The sequence below is a fragment of the Mastigoproctus giganteus genome, chromosome 5, assembly GCF_048544385.1.
Source record: "Mastigoproctus giganteus isolate SK-2022 chromosome 5, ASM4854438v1, whole genome shotgun sequence".
Lineage (NCBI taxonomy): Eukaryota > Metazoa > Arthropoda > Arachnida > Uropygi > Thelyphonidae > Mastigoproctus > Mastigoproctus giganteus.
Genome location: NC_143579.1, coordinates 97173645 through 97195305, shown reverse-complemented (window position 1 = coordinate 97195305; position 21661 = coordinate 97173645). Strand labels below are relative to the sequence as shown.

At 36.6% G+C, this 21661-nt stretch overlaps 1 protein-coding gene across 1 annotated transcript in view; it reads left to right on the top strand.

Annotated features, from left to right (window-relative positions):
• LanA (laminin subunit alpha) overlaps positions 1-21661 on the top strand; it is a 1178005-nt gene that overhangs the window by 378570 nt on the left and 777774 nt on the right. The window contains exons 19-20 of the mRNA XM_090374120.1: positions 6878-7078; positions 19796-19922. Coding sequence (XP_090230246.1) covers positions 6878-7078; positions 19796-19922 — 328 coding nt within the window. The remainder of the gene's footprint in view (positions 1-6877; positions 7079-19795; positions 19923-21661) is intronic.

Sequence of the window (21661 nt, the reverse complement as noted above, 5' to 3'; positions counted from 1 at the left end):
ATCAGCCATATCGATGACAATCCCAATTATCTTGATCTGTTGTTATTCAGTGATGAATCAACCTTTCATATTTGCAGGAAAGTTAACAGACACAATTGCCGCATTTGGGGTTCGGAGAATTATCACCAAGTGATCAAAAATGAAAGGGACACACCAAAAGTGCACAAAAGTGGTGTCATCGCTCCATTTTTTTTCATACAGTGATGGGACACACTAACCTTGACATACTGCAGATCTTTGCTGTTCCACAGATTCCCTTAGGTTTCAAGTTTCAGCAAGATGGTGCTCCACCACACTTCCATCAAGATGTTACCACATTTTTGAACAACACTTTTTCTGGACGTTGGATTGGAAGAGGAGGCCAACTGCCTGGCTTCCTAGATCTCAGAATATACTCCATTGGACTTTTTTGCATGAGGCTTTATTAAAGAAAAGTTTGGGATTTGGATGATTTGAAACAGCGTATCGTTGAAGCAGTTGCTCTAATAACGCCTCAGATGCTGGAAAACACTTGGCAAGAGCTTGAGTATCATTTTGACATCTGTTGAGCTACAAAAAGTACTCACATTGAACTTTACTAACCTTCATAAAAACTTGGTGAGTTACTCTGTATAATAACAAAAAAATTATTTTAATACACCTTATAGATGCTGAGATATGTGTGTATTTTTGCATACCTCTGGCCCGGACACTGTATAATATGAGCTTAAAATACACTATAAAATATCGGTGTAAATACACCATAGTGAAATCATAATTAAAAACTACATATGAGGGGGTATCAAAAAGAGTTCGTCCCCTGATCTAGATAAAACGTCGGTAGGAAGATACCGTTTTTAATATAAGTTGTCTCCATATTCAATAAATAACACATGAAATTTCATTCCTGCAGGTTGTCGTGCACCAGAGGTGGAGTCCGGAATCTGAGGTAGGATGCTATAGTTGACAAAATGGAGTATCGAGCAGTGATCAAGTTCCTGCATTTGAGGACAAGAAAGCTCCGGAAATTGATGAAGAAATAAAAGTTGTATACAGGCCGAATTATTAGCATTAGCATTAGTAGAGGCATTTGATGCAAGAAAGCAAGCTTATGCAGCATCAGCCAAAAAAAAAAAAAAAAAACCCACTTCCACTTCACCCCTCTGTTCGTTCAAAATACCTGTCCAGCTGAGCCTTAAACTTATTTAGGCTATCAACCTCCACCACAAGGGATGGAAGTCTGTTCCACCAACCAACCACCCGCTGGCTAAAGGCAAATTTCCGCACGTCTATCCTACATCTGTCTTTCCTCAATTTGAATTTATGCCCTCTCAGGTGATTTTTCTGAGCTAGAGGAAGAATCCCATCAGCATTGAGCATGCTTAAACCATTCAAGGCTTTATACACCTCTATCAGATCACCTCGCTGGTGCCTAGTCTCCAGACACTGTAATTTGCAAAACTTAAGCCTTTCTTCGTAAGAGCACCCCTTTGTTCCATTCACTAATCTTGTTGCCCTTCTCTGTACTCGTTCCAGCAGCTCTACATCCTTCTTGAAATGAGGTCTCCAGACCTGTATACAGTACTCTAGGTGTGGCCTGACCATCGCCTTATACAATGGAATAATCACCTCCTTATCCCTGCTGGAAAAATTCCTGTATATCATTGACAATACTCCATGAGCTACTCTTGCAGCCCGTCTGCACTGCTCAGAGAACTTCACATCTGCCTGCACAACCACCCCCAAGTCCCTTTCATTTCTACCACTGTCAGTGTAGTACCACAGAGTTGATACGTTGCTCTGGGGTTGCTGTTTCCCATGTGTAGTACTTTACATTTATCAATGTTAAACTTCATTTGCCACCTCTCAGCCCATCTGCTCAACCTTTCCAGATCCTGTTGCAGCAGCAGCATAGTGTCAGTAGTGTCCTTGACAACCCTGCCAACCTTTGTATCGTCTGCAAACTTGGACATTAAGCCCGATATACCATCATCAATATCATTTATAAATACAGAAAACAATAATGGACCCAACACTGAGCCCTGAGGGACTCCACTAATAACATCAGTCCACGATGAGCAGTGTCCATTGATTACTACTCTCTGTCTTCTCCCCCTCAACCACCCCTTTATCCATAGCAGCAATTTGCCTCCAATGTCACACTGCTCCAATTTGTGTAGCAGTCTTCCATGTGCAACAGTATCAAAAGCCTTTCTAAGATCCAAGTATATAATATCAAAGTTATTCCCTGCATCCAGTTCTTTTGTGACTGCATCATAGTATCCAATCAAGTTGGTTAGGCAAGACTTCCCCTTAACAAAACCATGCTGTGTCTGAGCTATAACTGAAGTCTTGTCTAAATGATCCTGCAGTGCTTCTTTAACCAGTGCCTCCATTAATTTTCCTGGAACAGAAGTTAAGCTCACAGGTCTATAATTACTTGTGTCAGCCTTTGATCCTCCTTTGTGAATTGGGGTCACATTTGCACATTTCCAGTCTATGGGTACCTCCCCTGAGTCCAAGGAAGCTCTCATAATTATGGCTAAGGGTTTGCTTACTTCCTTTGCTGCCTCCTTTAATATAACTGGATAGATCCCATCCACCCCGGGTGCCTTTCTTGTGTTTATCTTCAACAGTTTCTCCTCCACTTTACTCCCAGTTATTTCAAGATTCTGTAGCTTACTGCCAGAGTTGAATACACCTCTGGCATTCCCCTCGCTGAATAACTCCTCATGTGTGAATGTCGATGCAAAATATTCATTTAGTTTGTTAGCTACCTGAGCAGGATCATCAACACTTGACCTATCAATATCAAGTGGACCAATCTGATTCATCCCCTTCCTTCTAGAGTTTACATAAGTAAAGAACTCTTTGCTGTTTTTCTTTGCATCCCTTGCCAAGGATTTCTCGTAATCTGCCTTCGCCTGCCTAACCTCCTTTGTAACTTGGTTGCATATCAACTTGTATCTATCATAGGCTTCTGTGTCATGTGTTAATTTGTATGTATCCCATGCATTTTTCTTCTCTGCCATATGCCTTATTAGTTCATCTGACATCCATTTTGGCCTAAACCTTGAACAATATTTCTTAGTTGGTATGTAAAGCCTAGTAGCTTCCAAGATAAGTTCTTTGAATGCTTCCCATTTTGAATTTGCTGTTGGTAACATCATCAGTTGGTCCCACTGTATAGAATTTAAATACTGTCTCAGTCCATCGTAGTCGCCTTTACGGAAGCAATAACCCTTCCCTTTACCCCTAATGGTAGTTACCTCTTTCAGTAAATCCCACTTCAGCACACTGTGATCACTGCCACCTAGTGGTTCATTTATCTGCAGATTCTTAATGCATGAAGAATCACTGCTGATAATCAAATCAAGAGTATTACTCCCTCTAGTTGCCTCCCGAACATGCTGATGTAGAAAACAATCATCCAATAAATCCACAAAAGTCCTGCTAGTGTGTGAGTAACCAGCCCCCAAATTCCAGTCAATATCTGGGAAATTAAAATCTCCAATTATAAGACACTCTGATTTACTGGCCCACTCTATTTCCCTGTACAGTTCCTTATTATACTCATCAGAGTCATTAGGCCTATAGCACACTCCGACTCTCAATTTTGATCTCCCAATGTTTATGTCACACCAAACTGACTCCACACTGCACTGTCCAGCGATGTCGACTGGCTTCACTTCCTTGGTTTTTATGTGTTTCTTAACTAATAACATAACCCCTCCTCCCTTCCTATCCTGTCTATCCTTTCTGTAGACGTTGTACTCCCCAAATTGCAGTTCTGCATCCCTTATATCTGTGTGACACCACGTCTCTGATATCCCATGATTATCTATCCTATGATAGTGTAAAAAAGTGGAAATGGAAGTTCTAGTGTGGTCGTATAAGTGGCTTTGATGAGCCAAGAGAAGGAAGGCCATCAAGATCCACAGACAGTGAGACAGTTGCAAAGGTTGAGCAGCAGCTGATGCTGAGTGACAGACATCTGACAATTCATTTCATTGCAGATGCAGTGGGAATTAATTATGCGTCTGCCCACAGCATTTAACATGGCCATCTGCACATATCTAAGGTCTCTGCACAATGGGTTCCAAGATTGCTGATGCAGCCGTTGCCACCACCACCAACTTTGTTGCCCAGTGCGGCTTGGAACTACTGCACACTCACCCTATTCTCCTGACCTAGCACTATCAGAGTTCTCCTTGTTTTGAGAAATGAAGAAACCATTGTGTGGATGCCGCTTTGGTTCATCTCAGGAAGTCATCAATGAAGTGGAAATGTGGTTTCAGGCAAAAAGTGCAGATTGCATAATCAAGGCATTAAACAACTGATCCATAGATGGGAGAAATGTGTTACTATACATGGAGAGTACATAGAAAAGGATTAAACTTCCTGAGAAGTTTCACCTTCCATAGGGCTATTATTTCTAGGTAAGGGTACGAATGTTTTGATACCCCCTCGTAAATAGTCTAAAGCCATCGATTTAATTCCACCCACCAGGGATAGGCCAACAAGCCTTGAAATGGTGCCATCTGGATGGTACTTATTTGAGGTAGTGCAATATGGTAACTCGCTGTGAAGGTATTCTCAATATGAGATACAATTAAATCAATGCCTTTACACTACTTATGTAGTTTTTCATTATGAGTTCACTATGGTGTATTTACTCCGATATTTTATAATTAAAAAAAAAAAAAAAAAAAAAGGAAAACTTTATTCTGCAGGTTTTCATTTCAATAATAATTAGTAAAGGACCTTAAATTTTAATAAAAATTTAAATGATTAAAAAATAATGTATTTAAAGATTTATTTTCAAAGAAAATAAATTGCGCGTTTTCAGCTCCTGACCGATGTTACCTATAGAGTCTAGAAAGATGAGCCAAAACACCATCTCTTATTATTAAATTAATAAAGGCCACTTTTATTATGAATCACAGTTACAAATGACCAATGAGAGATAAATACAGAGACGATGTGTGATGAATTTCAAAACCGATGGTTAAAAAACAGATTATTACTAGCCATATGGTGCAAGGAAGCCTGAAGCTTATGCAGCACCAGCCAAAAAAAATTGAGTATCCAGAGAGAGAGAGAGAGAGAGAGAGAGAGAGAGAGAGAGAATCACCAAAAAAGAGAAGAATGATGATATCCAGCTCAGGTTCCTGGGTGTGCCAAGCCCATACTCATCAGATGTGAGCCGTTTATTGAAAATTTACATTGATTGATGACTGTTAAGATGCTTTCTATGCTGGTAGGATCCAATGAAGTGTTAAAATTTCAAATATTTAATACACTAATAGCAGAAGCCATATAGTGTTATGAATAATATTGGTAAATTGCAGATTTAGTTTGGAAAAAAGTGACTTTCTGTTGTGAATTCTTAAGACCAAAGCATGTTTTTATGGCAGTGGAAAGTCTACTAGTTCCAAACAGAAATCTTAGATTGCAAATTGCTTAGCTAGATTAGTGGAATAGTGTTGTTAGATGCTGTAACCTATGTTACTAGGTTACAGTATCTAACAACACTTTTTTCAGAATAGCATTCAATAATGTTATTCTGAAATAGCATTATTTCAGAATGACATTAAATTGTTTTCCGAAGAGCATTCAATGCTATGCGGAAAACATTTTTTGTACCAAACTGAAATAAATCAGTTTACCATAAAAAGGTAAAAAAGGTTTGAGTACTTCTCAGTATCATTGACGATAAAGAAAAAAACTTTTTTTGCCATATCAGTTACAGTATGAGAATACACTGGATGCTATTATGAAAGAAACAAAGAATTGGTGGTATAGTGGGAATTATAACTTACAAATGTGAAAGGAAGTGTGAAATACAAGTTGTCCCATGTCATTCATGGCATTTTAGTGATTTCTTTCTTGTAGAGTTTTGGAAATTCTCTTGACAGCCAACTCTGAATAGCAGTGTCATTGTTACAAACAAAACATTGAACTGCTGCAGTGTCTTTTTTGAAGAAATCATAATCAGTTGATATGTAATAGACAATTCAATCAGAAATTCAGAGACAGAAAAACGTTAGTGAGCTAATTTTTAAAAGCATGCCTATAAATAAAAAAAAGTTAACAGGAACGTTTTGTTTTATTTATAGCTGTAGAATGTGCTCCTACATTTGTTCAATGCAATTGTGGACCCCCCCCTTCCCCCCCTTATATCAAAATCCCATGGCTGTATACTATAAAATGTGAATTTTGTCAGTCAAATTTAATTTATATAGTAATGAAAATTATTATATAAATTACTCCTGCTTTTTCTGAAAAAAAATTCAAATTTCCTCCTGTTTTCTGAGAAAAACTTGGTTTTTGTTTTAAAAAAAAAATGGATAGTTGGAGTGATTAGAAGAATTGAGTGACAATACAAAAGCAAAATGTGAAGTTTTCAGAAATGTATTTTAACTTAATAATATGGGTCACCAAGCTGTTATTAGAAATTCCAAATGTAACTTAAGAAAAATTATATGGGATGAAGTTGCGCATCTCTGAAGACTTATTTTGCTTTTCATTAAGAAAACTATACATTCTGCAAAAAAAAAGATGTAAATGAAGATGGACATCCAGTTCTTGCTTCATATAGATAGTTTTCAGCTATAGTTAATTCCATTATTTATGAATATATTCAATCGTTGTTGTGATTGAGATTTAATGGTGTAAGTGCTTCAGTGACCATATTGATATTCTGCCATAATGGGATAAGTATCATTTAATTTTTGAAATATTTATAAGATTTCTTATAGTTAATATGATAGCAACAGTTTACTCTTGGTGGTGTGCGTATACTTGGACACCATTAAACAATGCAAAAGTGTTTTTAAATGAAGGAAAATGAGATTTAATAGTAGACAATAATAGATTGTTTTGTATTATTTTTCAGCCTAACCATGCAAGATTTGATATGGAAGTTCTGATACAGAATGGACAATTCTATGAGGGAATTCTTCCAATTAAACACTGTCCTAATATTGGGGGATGCCGTGCAGTGGTGCAAGACAAGGATAGTGACAGTACTTCATTTCAGATTCTTCAGAATTTTGTACTAACTCTTAAAGAGCCTAATCATAAAAGTGTCTGGGTAGTAAGTATGCAAAGTCTATATAGGAATATTGACTATTAGTCTTAATGTTTTTTATCTTAATCTCTCCTAGGAATACTTTCTTTGTTATCATTATTGAACTGTCAGGAGTCTGACTACATTTTCCACCAAATTTAATCTGGGTTGCTTTTTAAACCTTTAGTATTCCAGATGAAACCCATTATTTTTTTTAAAACTATTCATAAAATGATGAAGAAATTCTGTGATTAGGCCACAATGTCTATGGTCTGCAATTCTGCCCTGGCACGATAAGAGGGATTATATGCTGAAAACCTTGTGGATTAACTCAAGACTTAAAAGGACTCTGCAAGGCTTTTGGGAGAAAATTTCTATCATCTTGGCTTGCACTTGTAAGTAGAAGGAATCTGTTTTGTAAAGACGGGATACATTTAAACAAAGTTGGTGCAAGAGATTTTGCCAATATCATTGAGGATACCTTAAAGGTTCAAGGAAACTGCTAGTTTGGGGGGGCGGTCAAGGATAATATAGATATGCATTAATCTCATAATATTGGTCAAAGCAACACTTACACTTGATTGTTTGTTAATGCAACAGAACATATTAGCAAGATGTTCTGAGGGCAGAAACATTTCAAATGAGTGGGTAGTTAATGCCAGGGAATCGAACTTAAATAACTTAAAGGGGTGTGTCAGGGTAGTTAACTATACAACAACACTAAGTCTTAATTTTTTATTACAGTAATGTCAGAAGTGTCTTCAGTAAAATGAGTGAATTAGAACTACTGGTTAGGACAAGTAACGCTGACATAATAGGGTTTACGGAAACATGATGCCATCCGGAGATAGGGGATGAAGAGTTTCAGTACAGTTTGTGTAATGCGTTTAGAAAGGATAGGGAAGACAGAAGGGGTGGTAGGATGATGCTTCTTATCAAAAGCAGCCTGAGTCAGTTTGGTGTGACTTAAGCACTGGGAAAGCAAAAATAAGAATAGGAGTGTGTTATAGGCCTATTGACTCTAATGAGTACAGTGACCAGTTCTACAGTGAAATAGAGTGGGCTAGTAAACCAAGAATGTCTTATAATGGGGGATTTTAACTTTCCAGATATTGACTGGAACTTGTGGTTTGGTCACTCGCACACTAGCAAACCTTTTGCGGATTTATTGGATGATTGTTTTCTGCAGCAGCATGTTCAAGAGGCAACCAGAGAGGGTAACTTGATCTGGTTATTAGCAGTGATTATTCATGTATTAAGAATTTGCAGAAAAAGGAACAACTAGGTGGCAGTGATCACAGTGTACTCATGTGAGATTTACTTAAAGATATAATTACCATCATGGGTAAAGGGAAGGGTTTTTGCTTCTGTAAAGGTGACTACAGTAGTCTCAGACAGTTTTTAAATTCTGTACAGTGGGATCAACTAACAATGTTACCAACAGTAAATTCTAAGTGGGAAGCATTCAAGGAATTAATCGTGGAAGCTACTAAAAGTTTCATACCAATTAAGAAATATTGTTCAGGGTTTAGGCCTAAATGGTTGTCAAATGAGCTAATGAGACTTGTGGCAGAGAAGAAAAATGCCTGGGATGCATATAAATTATCAGGCGCCACAGAAGCCTATGGCAGACATAAGCTAGTATGTAATCAAGTCACAAAGGAGGTTAGGCAAGCAAAGGCAGACTATGAAAAATCTTTGGTAAAGGATGCAAAGAAAAACAGCAAAGACTTCTTTACTTTTATAAACTCTAAAAGGAAGAGGATGAATCAGATTGGTCCCCTTGATATTGATGGTTCGACTGTTGATGATCCTGCTCAGATAGCTAACAAACTGAATGAGTTTGCATCTACATTCACAAATGAGGAGTTATTAAGAGAGGAAAATGCCAGAAGTTTATTAAACTGTAACTGTATCAAACTGTAATTAATGAATTTGTTATAAATGAGAGCAAAGTGGAGGAGAAACTGTTGAAGTTAAACATAAGAAAGGCTCCTGGTGTGGATGGGATCTATCCAGTTATATTAAAGGAACTAAGCAAACCCTTAGCCATAATTATGAGAGCATCCTTGGACTCAGGGGGAAGTCCCCACAGACTGGAGATTTGCAAATATATCCCCAATTCACAAAGGGGGATTGCAGGGTGACAAGAGTAATTACTGACCTGTTAGTTTAACTTCTGTTCCGGGTATAATAATGGAGTCACTGGCTAAAGATGCATTGCAGGATCATCTACACAAGACTGCAGCAATAATTCGAACACAGCATGGGTTTGTTAAGAGAAAATCTTGTCTGACAAATTTGATTAGATATTATGACGTCATTACAAAGGAAATGGATGCAAAAAGTAATTTTGATATCATATACTTGGATTTCAGGAAAGCTTTTGACACTGTTATGCATGGAAGACTACTGTACAAATTGGAGCAGAATGGTAATTAAGGGTAAGTTTCTACAATGGTAAAAGGGTGGTTGAATGGGAGCAGATAGAGAGTGATAATCAATGGATGCTGCTCTTCATGGAATAATGTTATTAGTGGAGTCTCACACGGTTTAGTGTTGTGGCCCCTGTTGTTTTGTATGCAGTAAATCCCCGCTATTCGCGGGGGTTACGTTCCTGAGAAATGTCGCGAATACCGAAAACGCGAATACTGAGTTATGGCTCCCATAGTAATAAAGGGGTTCCGTTCCAAAGTATGAAATATATAAGGAAAACTAGTCTAAAATTTTGTCTATGTATGTATTATATGTACCTTCATAATATGACTATGTATATAGACAGTACATAGTGAAATGCAAGCATATGGCATCGAAATGAAAATAAGAAACAATTTAAAATGAAATGTGATATTTATTAGAAATTTCGAACAAATCTTTCAAACCAGCGCCTTTGCTTGCTAGCAAAAAAAACATCCCGCCAGTGCTATCACCAGGTTCGCTAAAGTGTTGATAAAGGAGTTTTGCCTTTTCGCGAATGATGAGTGAACTTAACGGAATTTTATTTTGAGTTCGGTCTTCTATCCACAGATTTAAAGCTTTTCCATTTTTTCTAATTTAACTTCACGACTTACAGAGCAAATTTTTGAAGCAATTAGCGCGTTTTCACGGACACTACGGCAGATTTTTTCTTCCGATTTCTTGATTGATCGTACTGTTGACTCATTGATTTTATAATGTTTTGCTACTGAGGAGACACTTTCACCATTAGAAATTTTGTCTAATAACTCAATTTTATTTGCTAATGTCATCACCTTCTTTGATATTTTCACATTTCTCTTTTTATTCGTAGCCATATTTTTGTAGGGGTTAGAAAGAACTTGTCCACAATAAAGTCACTTTCTTCCGTTAACACACTCGAAAAAGTCTGTTTTACACTGCAAAACGGTAGATTTATCATTTTTGTAAGCATATCAATTTATAAATTTATAAATTGATAAATTTATTCAATTTATAAACATATAAATTAAAAGCAAACGACGAAACCTTCCATGACAAACGCATAACACATACTGAACAAGGATTAGCGAGAAACATCCACGCTCGCGATTTTTTCACCCCTCTCTCCCCACCCACTGAGCGCTGTTTTGACTGGGAAAGATAATTTTAGCCACGCCCATGTTTTTTATGGCGGAAAATATTCACGGCGCTTTAAAATTCACATTTTATATTAAATCGGCGATCGCGAATACGCGAAACCGCGAATACAGATACAGCGAATAGCCGGGGTTTACTGTATTTATCAATGATATTGATGAAGGTATATCAGGCTTAGTGTCGAAGTTTCTAGATGATACAAAGGTTGGCAGGGTTGTTAATGACAGTAATGGCAGTGTGCTACTGCAACGGGATCTAGGAAATTTGGGCAGATGGGATGAAAAGTGGCATTTAAAGTTTAACATTGTTTAACTAAAGTTTAACATTGACAAATGCAACATACTGTATATTGGTAGAAGTAACTCCAGAGGAATGTACCAACTGTGTGGTACTACACTTAGGGTGGTAGAAAATGAAAAAGACCTGGTAGTAATTGTGCAGTGAGATATGAATTTTTTTTTTGAGCAATGCAGACAGGCTGCCAGAGCAGGTCATGTGGTTTTGTCAATGAATTTTCCTAGCAAGGAAAAGGAGGTGATTATCCTTTTGTATAAGGCAATGGTCAGGCCACACCTTGAGTATTGCGTACATGTCTGGAGGCCTTATTTTAGGAAGGATGTAAATTTGCTTGAGTGTGTACAGAGAAGGGCAACAAGATTGGTGAGGGGAACGAAGATGTCCTCTTACCAAGAGAGGCTTAATTTCTGCAAATTGCAGTGGCTAGAGACTAGGCATCTGAGAGGTGATCTGATTGAGGTGTATAAGGCCTTGAATGGGTTGAGCATGCTGAATTCTGATGGGATTCTTCTGCCTGCTCAGATTAAGAACCTAAGGGAGCATAAATTCAAATTGAGGAAAGACAGCTGTAGAATAGATGTGCGGAAATTTGCCTTTAGCCAGTGGGTGGTTAATTGCTGGAACAAACTTCCATCTGTTGTTGTGAAAGTTGATAGCTTAATTAAATTCAAGGAGGAACTGGAGAAACATTTAGAGGGAATGGGTGTGTGAATTTTTTTTTTTTTTTGATGATTCTATATAAGCTCATATGCTTGCATCACATGCTCTATTACTATTACAACAAAATTCAGATGTTTCGCATGCTAGTATAGAATCTGTATGGTGTGAGATAGTTGGAAGCAAAGGTAAAATGAGAGTGGGACTAATCTATAGGCTAGGTGATTGTGAAGATTATGATGAGAGCCTAGACATGCAAATGGAATGGGCAAGTAATCATCAATTTCTTAATATGAGATTTTAATTTGCTTCTAATTGATTGGATCAAATGGGAAGGAAACTCCACATGGGGGACAAAATTTTAAATCAACATATGATTGTTATCTGTATCAACATGTCAGGGAAAGTACTAGGGAAATATTCTAGACCTCATCATCACTTATGAACCAAATGACATAATAGGGCTGACAGTACAGGAAACAGTAGCAGGAAGTGATCAGAGTGTTCTACAGTGGATGATGAAGAGAGAGAGAGAGAGAGAGAGAGAGAGAGAGAGAGAGAGAGAGAGAGAGAGAGAGAGAGAGAGAGAGAGAGAGAGAGGTAGCAGTAGTTAAAGGCAAAGGAATGGGTTATAATTTCAGGAAAGGAAGTTATGACTGCTTAAGGTGCTACATGACCTCTGGTAACTGGGTAGATATCGCACAGAGAGCAAATACAATTGAATTGTGATATACCTTTAAAACATTAATCACAGAAGCATTGAATGCTTATATACCATTAAAAAAATTCTCCACAAGGAAAATTCCAAGTTGGATGAATAATGAAGTTGCCAGATTAATTGAGCAGAAAAAGATGGCATGGACAAGTTACAGAGCAATAAAAAGTTCTGAAGCCTATAACAGCTACAAACTGATCTGTAATAGTGTCACAGAAAAGGTTAGGCTGGCAAAGGCAGGTTATGAGAAATCACTGGCAGAGAGAACAAAGAGTAGAGATAAGGAATTCTTCATATATATAAATGCAAAGAAGAGAAGGACAAAAACCAGGTTAGACCCTTATGTAATGGACATGAGATATTATTAGATATCCCAGCTGAAGTTGCAGATGTACTCAACAGTTACTTTGCATTGATATTTTCAGAAGGAAAACCCTTTGTGTTAATGAGAAATTATGGGCATAAAGTTGAAAAAAAAAAATGTAATTAATGATATTGAAATTTCACATGTTTATTTAATGAAAAAACTTTCAAGCCTACAAGCCAGTAAAGCCTGTAGACTTGAAAGTAGGCTTGATGGCATATACCCTATATTCTCAAGGGAGACAGTAAGTGAGTACATTGACCCATTGAGGCTAATTATGAGAGCATCACTGGACTTGGGAGTGATTCCATTGGATTAGAATAGTGCCAGTGGATATCCATTACATAAGGGCTGTTCTGAGAGAAAAGTGGGAAATTACTGGCCACAAGCAATGGTATGACATAAAAGGATGGCTGAGTGGGAGAAGATAGAGAGTGCTAATCAGTGGATGCTGTATTTTATCGATTATTGCTATTATTGGAGTCCACTAGGGTTCAATGTTGGGCCCATTGTTTTTTTTATTTTTAATTATCAGTGGCATTGATGAAGGCCTATCAGGGTTAATGTTCAAGTTTGTAGATAATACTAAGGTTGGAGTGTGGCTAATGACAGCATTAATGGAGACTGTTCTTAATGACCTAATGTTATTAGTGGAGTCTTTCAGAGTTTTTTTCTTCCTTGTTGTTTTCTGTTTTTATTAATGATATTGATCAAGGTATGTCAGGCTGAATGTCAAAGTTTGCAGATAATACAAAGGTGGGATGACAACCTTTGTTAATGACAACAGTGATATTATGCTATTGCAACAGGATCTAGAAAAGTTAGGCAAATGTGCTGAGAAATGACAGTTGAAATTTAACATTGATAAATGCAAAGTAGCTGTAACCCCAGAGTAAACATACTAACTATGTGGTACTACACTCAGGGTAGTGGAAAATGAAAATGACCTAGAGGTAATTATGCAGTGAGATATGAAGTCCTCTGAGCAGTGCAGGCAAGCTGCCAGGAGAGTTCATGGGGTTTTGTCAGTGATATTTTTAGTAATTTTGTTAACAGACATAGTGAGGTGATTATTCTATTGTGTAATGCAATGGTTCGGCCACATGTTGAGTACTTCCTACAGTACCGGCCACATGTTGAGTACTTCATACAGAACTGGAGGGCACATTTTAGGAAGGATGAAGAGCTGCTGGAATGAGTACAAAAGAGGGCAATGACATTTGTGAGGGGAACAAAGGGGTGCTCTTATCAAAAAAGGTTTAAGTCCTCCAAATTGCAGCTTCTGGAGACTAGACACCTGCAAGGTAATCTGATTGAGATATTTAAGGCTTTGAATGGAATGCACAAGTTCAATGCTGATGGGATTCAAATCGAGGAAGGATTGTTGTAGAATAAATGTGCAAAAGTTTGCCTTTAGTCAGTGAGTGGTTGATTGTGGAGACAAACTTCCGTCTTTTAGCATTAGTGTTAGTAGAGGCATATGATGCAAGAAAGCAAGCTTATGCAGCATCAGCCAAAAAAAAACCTCTCCCACTCCCATTTCACCCCTCCGTTCGTTCCAAATACCAGTCCAGCTCAGCTTTAAATTTATTTAGGCTATGAACTTCCACAACGAAAGATGGAAGTCTGTGCCACCAATCAACTACCCGCTGGCTAAAGGCAAACTTCCGCACATCTAATTTTGTTGTAGAAGTTGATAGCTTAAATAAATTCAAGGAAAAACTGAACAAACTGTTGGAGAGAATGGATGTGTGAAATGGGAAGTGGGTTTTTTTTTTTTTTTTTGGATGATGCTGTATAAACTTGCTTCTTGCATCATATGCTAATGCTAAATAATGAGAACTTAAACCAGCATAGAGTGTAATCTACCTCTAATTTCTTAAATTAATTCAGTATTCTCATATTTCTTGGTATTTGAAATGGAGTGTGTCTCTGTATCCCCCCCAAAAAAAAAAAATAAAAATAATAAATAACAGTACAATACAGTACCACTTCTTCAGTGACTGTAAAGACAGCAGAACTGCTTAATTATGGTGATATGATTTACATAAAGTTGTTCATTTTGATTACACATTATTAATCTGATTATTTGTTACTACATATTAATTTCATCACATCACATCACATATTTCTTATTTGTTAAGGTTAAGGTTTAGTCTTGAGTTAGTTAACAAATAGCTATTAGCAAACATCAGGAAAGGAATTAAGTTTTAGCAGTTTTAAATAATTAAATAGTTTTACATTTAAATCTATTTAAATATTCATTATTTTGGTTAATAAGATTAATAATAAATCAATTAACATTAAGTAAATGGACAACTATGAATACTTATACTGCTGTAATGCTGTTCTTAAGATACCATCAGTCTCACATACCATGGCAGTGGTTTATTATTCAAAAAAAGTTAATGTCACAGAGTTTAAAGACTGGATTGAATAGGCAGTGTCTTCCATTTCTCAAGAGATGCGTCAAAACAGTTAGAATGAAATTGGCTACTGTCTTGATATTCTACATGCTATCAAAGGTGCCCGCGTGGAAATTTACTGAGGTGCAGTTGTATTATAAGAAATGCTTTGAGTTGCTTTATTAAGTGCAGCAAAGCCGACCGGGCTAGCCGGGTGGGTAAAGTGCCTGCCTGGCAACCCAAAGGTCGTGGTTCGAATCCCGCTTCGGGCTTGGATCAAAGTACTGCAAAAACTTTGGGAGGTGCATTATTGCCACAGAAGCCGATGTGCCAATAACTACCAAAAAAAAAAAAAGTGCAGCAAACCATTTTGCAATATCTATTGCAATAACATTTTAAATGAGCTTCAAAATCAGGACACCCTGAATAATATTCTAGCAGCAACTAATCAGAGGGAAGTGGAGACTTAAAAATTTAATGAAATTTTAAGGAGATATACGTCCACCCTTGTATAAAATTAAAGGAGTGGTTGAAGAAAGAAAGATCACTGAAGTTATTTCATGGCCACACTTCTACATAAATATACATCTCCTTTCATGCTTACGGTGCACTATGGCCACAGATGCCGATGCACCTAATAAATCCCCAAACAGACGAACCTTTCAGGCTCACATTTATCCTAAATAAATTACATTATTGACTAGAAGAGAATTATCAAGTGTGAAAAACTCCAGAATAATCAGTGAGATGATATATCTCCTTTACTGGAATAAAGCTCTCACAAACAAAAATTAATTTTGTAAAGAAATAACATAATGTATTGGAAATGGAGTTGTGTGATCTATGTAAAACAAGGATGGCAGAAAATATACCTGAAAAAATGTTGAATAAAACTTTGGCTATCATTGCTCCATGTCTTTAGGGAGAAACTACATGGCACTCCAGCATGGAAAAGAAAGATGTAGAGTTTCATTAACCCCTCAACCCAGGAACATCTGAACTGAGTGGCAGTAGCCCCTATTCTTTCACAACCTATGAGCAAACATAGGTTCTTCCTGACTAGCAAAGCTGTAAAAATAAAGTCAAAAATATGTGAATATGAATATAAATATCTGTGGACAAGCACTTCCTGTGGGAATATAACATTTAATAATTTTATGTCAAACGTTAAATATAACAGATTGTCTGGGACAACTAAAGTGTCAATTAACCACCACATCATGAGAATATCACCACTCCAATTGGCATTGGAGTGGTGGTATTTCCATGATGTATTTCCATGAGGTAAATGTAAATTCTGAAAGTATAGTGAATATACAGTACATATTGTATAGTACGGAAATTTTCCTGAGATCCAAGTATATATATCAAAATTATTTTTTGCATTCTGTTCATTTGTTACTGCATCATAGTTGCCAATCATATTGGTCAGATTGCCCCTTGGCAAATCCATGCTTTGACTGAATTAGAACTTCAGTCCTGTTTAGGTGATCCACATTACTTCTTTAACCAGAGCTTCAATTATTTTCCCTGAAACGGAACTTAAGTTAATAGATCTGTAATTACCCATGTCACTCTTTTATCTCCCTTTGTGTATAGGGGATATGTTCACACATCTTCTGTCTAGCGGAGACTTTCCCTGCGTAGGATGCTCTTATAATTATGGCTAAAGATTTGCTTACCTCCTTTGCTGCCTCCCTTAATATAATTGGATAGATCCCAACAAGCCTTTCTTATGTTTAATTTCAGCAATTTCTCTTCAGTTTTCCTCTCAGTTATTACAAAATCATTTCGCTCCCTGTTAGAGCTTGATAAACTTCTGGTATCCACTTTCCTAAAGAATTCCTGATGTGTGAATGTAAATGAAAAATACTTATTCAGCTTGTCAGCAACCTGAGCAAGGTCAGTTGTACCATCGATATCAATTGGACCTTTGTGATTCATCCCCTTCCTTCTAGTGTTTATGTAAGTATAGAAGTCTTCTCTTTTTTGTTTGCATCGTTTGCCAAATATTTCTCATAATTGCCTTAGCTTGCCTAATATCCTTACTGACTGGATTATAGACTAGCTCATATCTACCATAGACTTCTGTATCACCTGAGAATTTATATGCATCAAATGCATTTTCTTCTCTGCAATGAGTGTTATCATTTAGGTCTAACCCTTGAACACTATTTCTTAGTTGGTATTTAGCATCATATCTGGAAGAGATGAAGCCTGGATGATTCCAGATAGCTGTTCTTCTACTTTAATCACAGTATCATAGACTGAAGGTGTGTAACCAGTACTTCATCAATGTTATCTTTAAGCGAATTAATACTTTTGCAATTGATTCTGACATGGGACCTGAATGCTGAGTACTAGAGCATTATCAGGTCATTGCTGATTGCTGTTGAAGAGGAATGATATTTAGATGATTTGTAAAGATGTATTCACCCTGTATTGTCTGGTGTGTATATTGTGTTTGTTTTATTTTTCATAGCAATAAAGGATTTTATATATATGTATATATAAGTACATAACATAATAGCAAATAGTATTTAACTTTATTTTTATTATGTTAGATGCCGACCGGGCTAGCCGGGTGGGTAAAGTACCTGCCTAGCAACCCAAAGATTGTGCGTTTGAATCCCGCCTTGGGCTTGGATCAGAGTAGTGCAAAAACTTTGGGAGGTGCATTATGACCACAGAAGCCGATGCACCAACTAACAAAAAAAAAAAAAAAAAAAAATTGTTAGATATCCCTTTTTGTTTCTCAAGAAATAGTTTGCATTATCCAGATGATAACCTAACAATAAAAAATATCAGGCTTAGAAAATGCAAGTTGTGTACCTTGTAGTGTTTTTAACAGTTTACATAATTTTGTTGTGGGTAAGCTATTGGGTTGGTTACCTTTTTTTTTTTTTTTTTTTTTTTTTTCCCTTCTCTGTACATTATGGTCTTATTCACCAAAATTTGATCAGAACCAAATCAATCTTCATAATCTGTGTGTTTTATTCATTTTATGTTTGATAAAATCTTAAATTATAGTTTATATACAAGGTATTTATAATCAAAGTGGATCCTTGAACTGGCTGTACTTTAAAGCTTTTAAGGTAAAAAAAAAAAAATTAAATTTAGATCAGACACAATGTGATACATTCAGAAATGAAAAGTGCAAAAAAATTAGGTTCTAAAAACTGCTGCCGGGGTAACTAATGTAAATATAACCATTTATATTATATAACATTATATTACATTATACAACATTACTGATGCCTCTTTGAGGATTTAAAAAGAAGGATTGTGCTTTATTGACAAAGCTATTTTACCAGAACAACAGTATGGAACAGAAGCAACTCCATATCTCTGCTTGGAGAATACTGGCATATAAAATGATTAAGAAAACTACCACTTCCCCAAAATGTGCTGCAGAAAATGATGAAAAAATTGGAAGAAATGGGTGACTTGTCTCAGCTCACAGCCAAAGATGTTCCCTGCTCTTGTTGGCTATTGTTAAAGAGATTGCTGAAGCTTAGGCCAGTGGTGCAGCACAAAATCAACATTCATCCATTGGCACTAGGATAGTATTATGACCGTTTAACCTTCCATGATCACCCATCCATAAAATTATTTGATACATGATTCTTTTGTACCTGTACAACATCCATGTGGACTGATACATGAACTGATACATGTTAACCTAACAACTTTGCCATATGATTTGTGGCAAGAATGGAAATTCAAAACATATGACCAGGGAATATATTGTGGACCGATTGAGCTCATTTACATTAAGTGGCAGTGTGTATATTCATAATTGTTAGGTTTGTTGAGCATCATCTTCAGGTGTTGTCATTGCCCCTTTATTGTCTCTATTATTGTCTGGTGTGGGATTTGCAACAAATTTCATAACTGGATCATTTTTTTTTTATTTTTTTTTTAAAGAAGATTCAAGCTCTTAGTTCAGAGATGAGTAGAGCATTACTGCAGTCTTCTCTGTCATCATATGACCTGCTCTTCAAGAGAGAAATTGTTAGGAAACAAGTTTTTAAAAAGGGTAGGTTCCTTTACAGATTGGTTTGATAGTAACTCTTCTGCATAGTAACATACCTTATGATGACCGCATTATCTCCCATCACCTTTTCATTGTTTGACTGCACAATGTTTTAACCTCAGTGCTTTTGACTTTTGGTTATGGAGATATCTCAAGGAGGGGTGTATGAAGGATGTATCCAATATCTGGCTGAATTTTCGAAAAGCATTACAAGGCATGTTGCTAACAATCCCAGTGACTTGCTTTGCACAAAAGTTCACCATGCTGGTACTGTTCTTTGATCACATAATGGACACAGAAGATTTAAGGTCATTTATCTAAAGTGAAAAATTGATTCTAAACAACTGTGTAATATGGACAATGCAGATTTAAATTATATCAAATATCTCAATCTTCATACCTAGCAGTTCATCCAAACAATACCCTATCGGTACACAGTGCCAATCCACCTCCCACCTCCCGTGGCACTTTTTGAAATTTTTTGCAGTATTCATATCTGCATACTGTGTGTGTGTGCAGAAATGGAAAATGAATACACATTAATTATTGTATCTGGCTTATATAACTTAAAAGTTAATTATGATACTTGTATTCTATCTATTTAGGTATTAATTTTATATATAAATATATATTTGCAAACGATAAAGCATTCTGAATGGAAAAAAATTTCTTCTAGGATTATGTGTTAGCAATACCGACCAACCAGTTTCACTCAAATCTTCTTCTGCCTTTACCACAAGACAAAGCAGGAAAATTCATCACAGAATGTGGTCAGAACTTTTTTGTTTTGCCAAATGGAGATGGTGAGTTACATTAGGTTAAATGTGAGTTAATTTTAGGACAGGATGATTTTTGATTACTACAAGCCGTCCATCTTTACTAACTTTGAATATATTTTGTTTAAACAAAGATTATAACTACAGTAGAAGCACTTTTAACTGACCCCTGATTAACTCACTTACCAGATATACTCACTCTTCCCACTTCTTTAAAACATACTGTTTCATGTCCAGAGCATACTGCTTTGGGGATGACCAGTATGCTTGCAGAAAGTGGGCTATTGCAGTACACCATGTCTGCCTGTTGAGTTGAATGCTTCTTTAGAAGTCAATTGTGTGTATGTTTCATGCTGTGTTTGCTCTAGTAAAAATTTATTACTGCAATTACAGTACTGTACATAATTTAATTATATATTATGTGCATTAGCATTAGTAGAGGCATACGATCCAAGAAAGCAAGCTTATTCAGCATCAGCAAAAAAAGATAAGAAAATTGTTGTTTCTCTGAAAACTAAGTTGGACACAGTGGAAAAACTTTATAAAGGCAAGTCTCTGGGGGAAAAAAATGCTTGAATTGTGTGCTAGAACTTTGAATGATTGGAAAATGATAAAAAATCTAGAAGGATTTTGCATTCTATTTCTTTCATAAGGATAGAGTAAATTCTTCTTTTACTTTAAAGAAACCAAAATAAAAGATAGCAGCAATGTATTGACTGTGGTTTATGCAACAAAAAATGACATTAATGACATTAAAAAATGCTCTTTAGAAAATACAGCTGCGAGTTAAAGGCTCCGAAAAAAACGATAAGTTTTTGCTTTTTATTTACCTAATTGTTATTTTATATTGTACTTAATACGTAGTCTTATAGTTCTAATTACGCTGGTTATTTTTATTTTAATTTATATAAACAGTTTTTGTAGATATACGTAATACTTTATAAAACCGTTATTTTGTTCGAATATTGCAGGCATTGTTTTTGTATATAGTGATAGGGAATTCAAATTTTTAATTGAGGTAGTTAGGTAGCTCTAACGTATAATTTATAGAAACAGTAATACGCTTCACTGTTTCTATTAGATAGCGTAGTATTGACATTTAATTTAATTTAATTTATTGATCTTATTAATTTAAAATATCATGCCCCAAACTAGAGCAGCAAAGCAACGGGCACAAAGTGGCAGGAGTGCTGTGACTCGGGGGAGAACTGAGGGGGGCGATTCTCCAACGCATCATAGCCTAAACAAATGTGCAACTTGTGAAATGTTTGCCGAACTATCTGGAACGGAACATGATATTGCCATGGGGGATGTCTTTGTGTGTGCGCGATGTAAGGAGTGTAAGGAAATCAGGCGACAACTCAGCGTTGTTCTGTGCCTATACGAGAGTTTGAAGGACAGGGTGGATGCCCTCGAAAGATCTAAATTGAGGGGCCCATCAGGCTCTCAGCTGCCCACATCAACGCCAGAGCTTGCACTTGGTCATCACGCAACACAGCGGCAACCCCCAAGGCAGATTGCGCTGGTCCCAAAGGAACTAGTAGTTGTTGGTGACTCTATTGTCAGGGAAACGGGAAACATCCTTTGTAGAAAGGATAGATGGAACAGGACCAGGGTATGTCTGCCAGGGGCAAAGGTTGATGACGTTGTAGAGCAGATATCATCTTTTAAGGGCACAAAAGGTGATATAGTTGTACACGTTGGCACTAATGATATTAAGAGTAGGAGACCGGCGGAATTACTTAACAAGTACAGGTCACTGATAA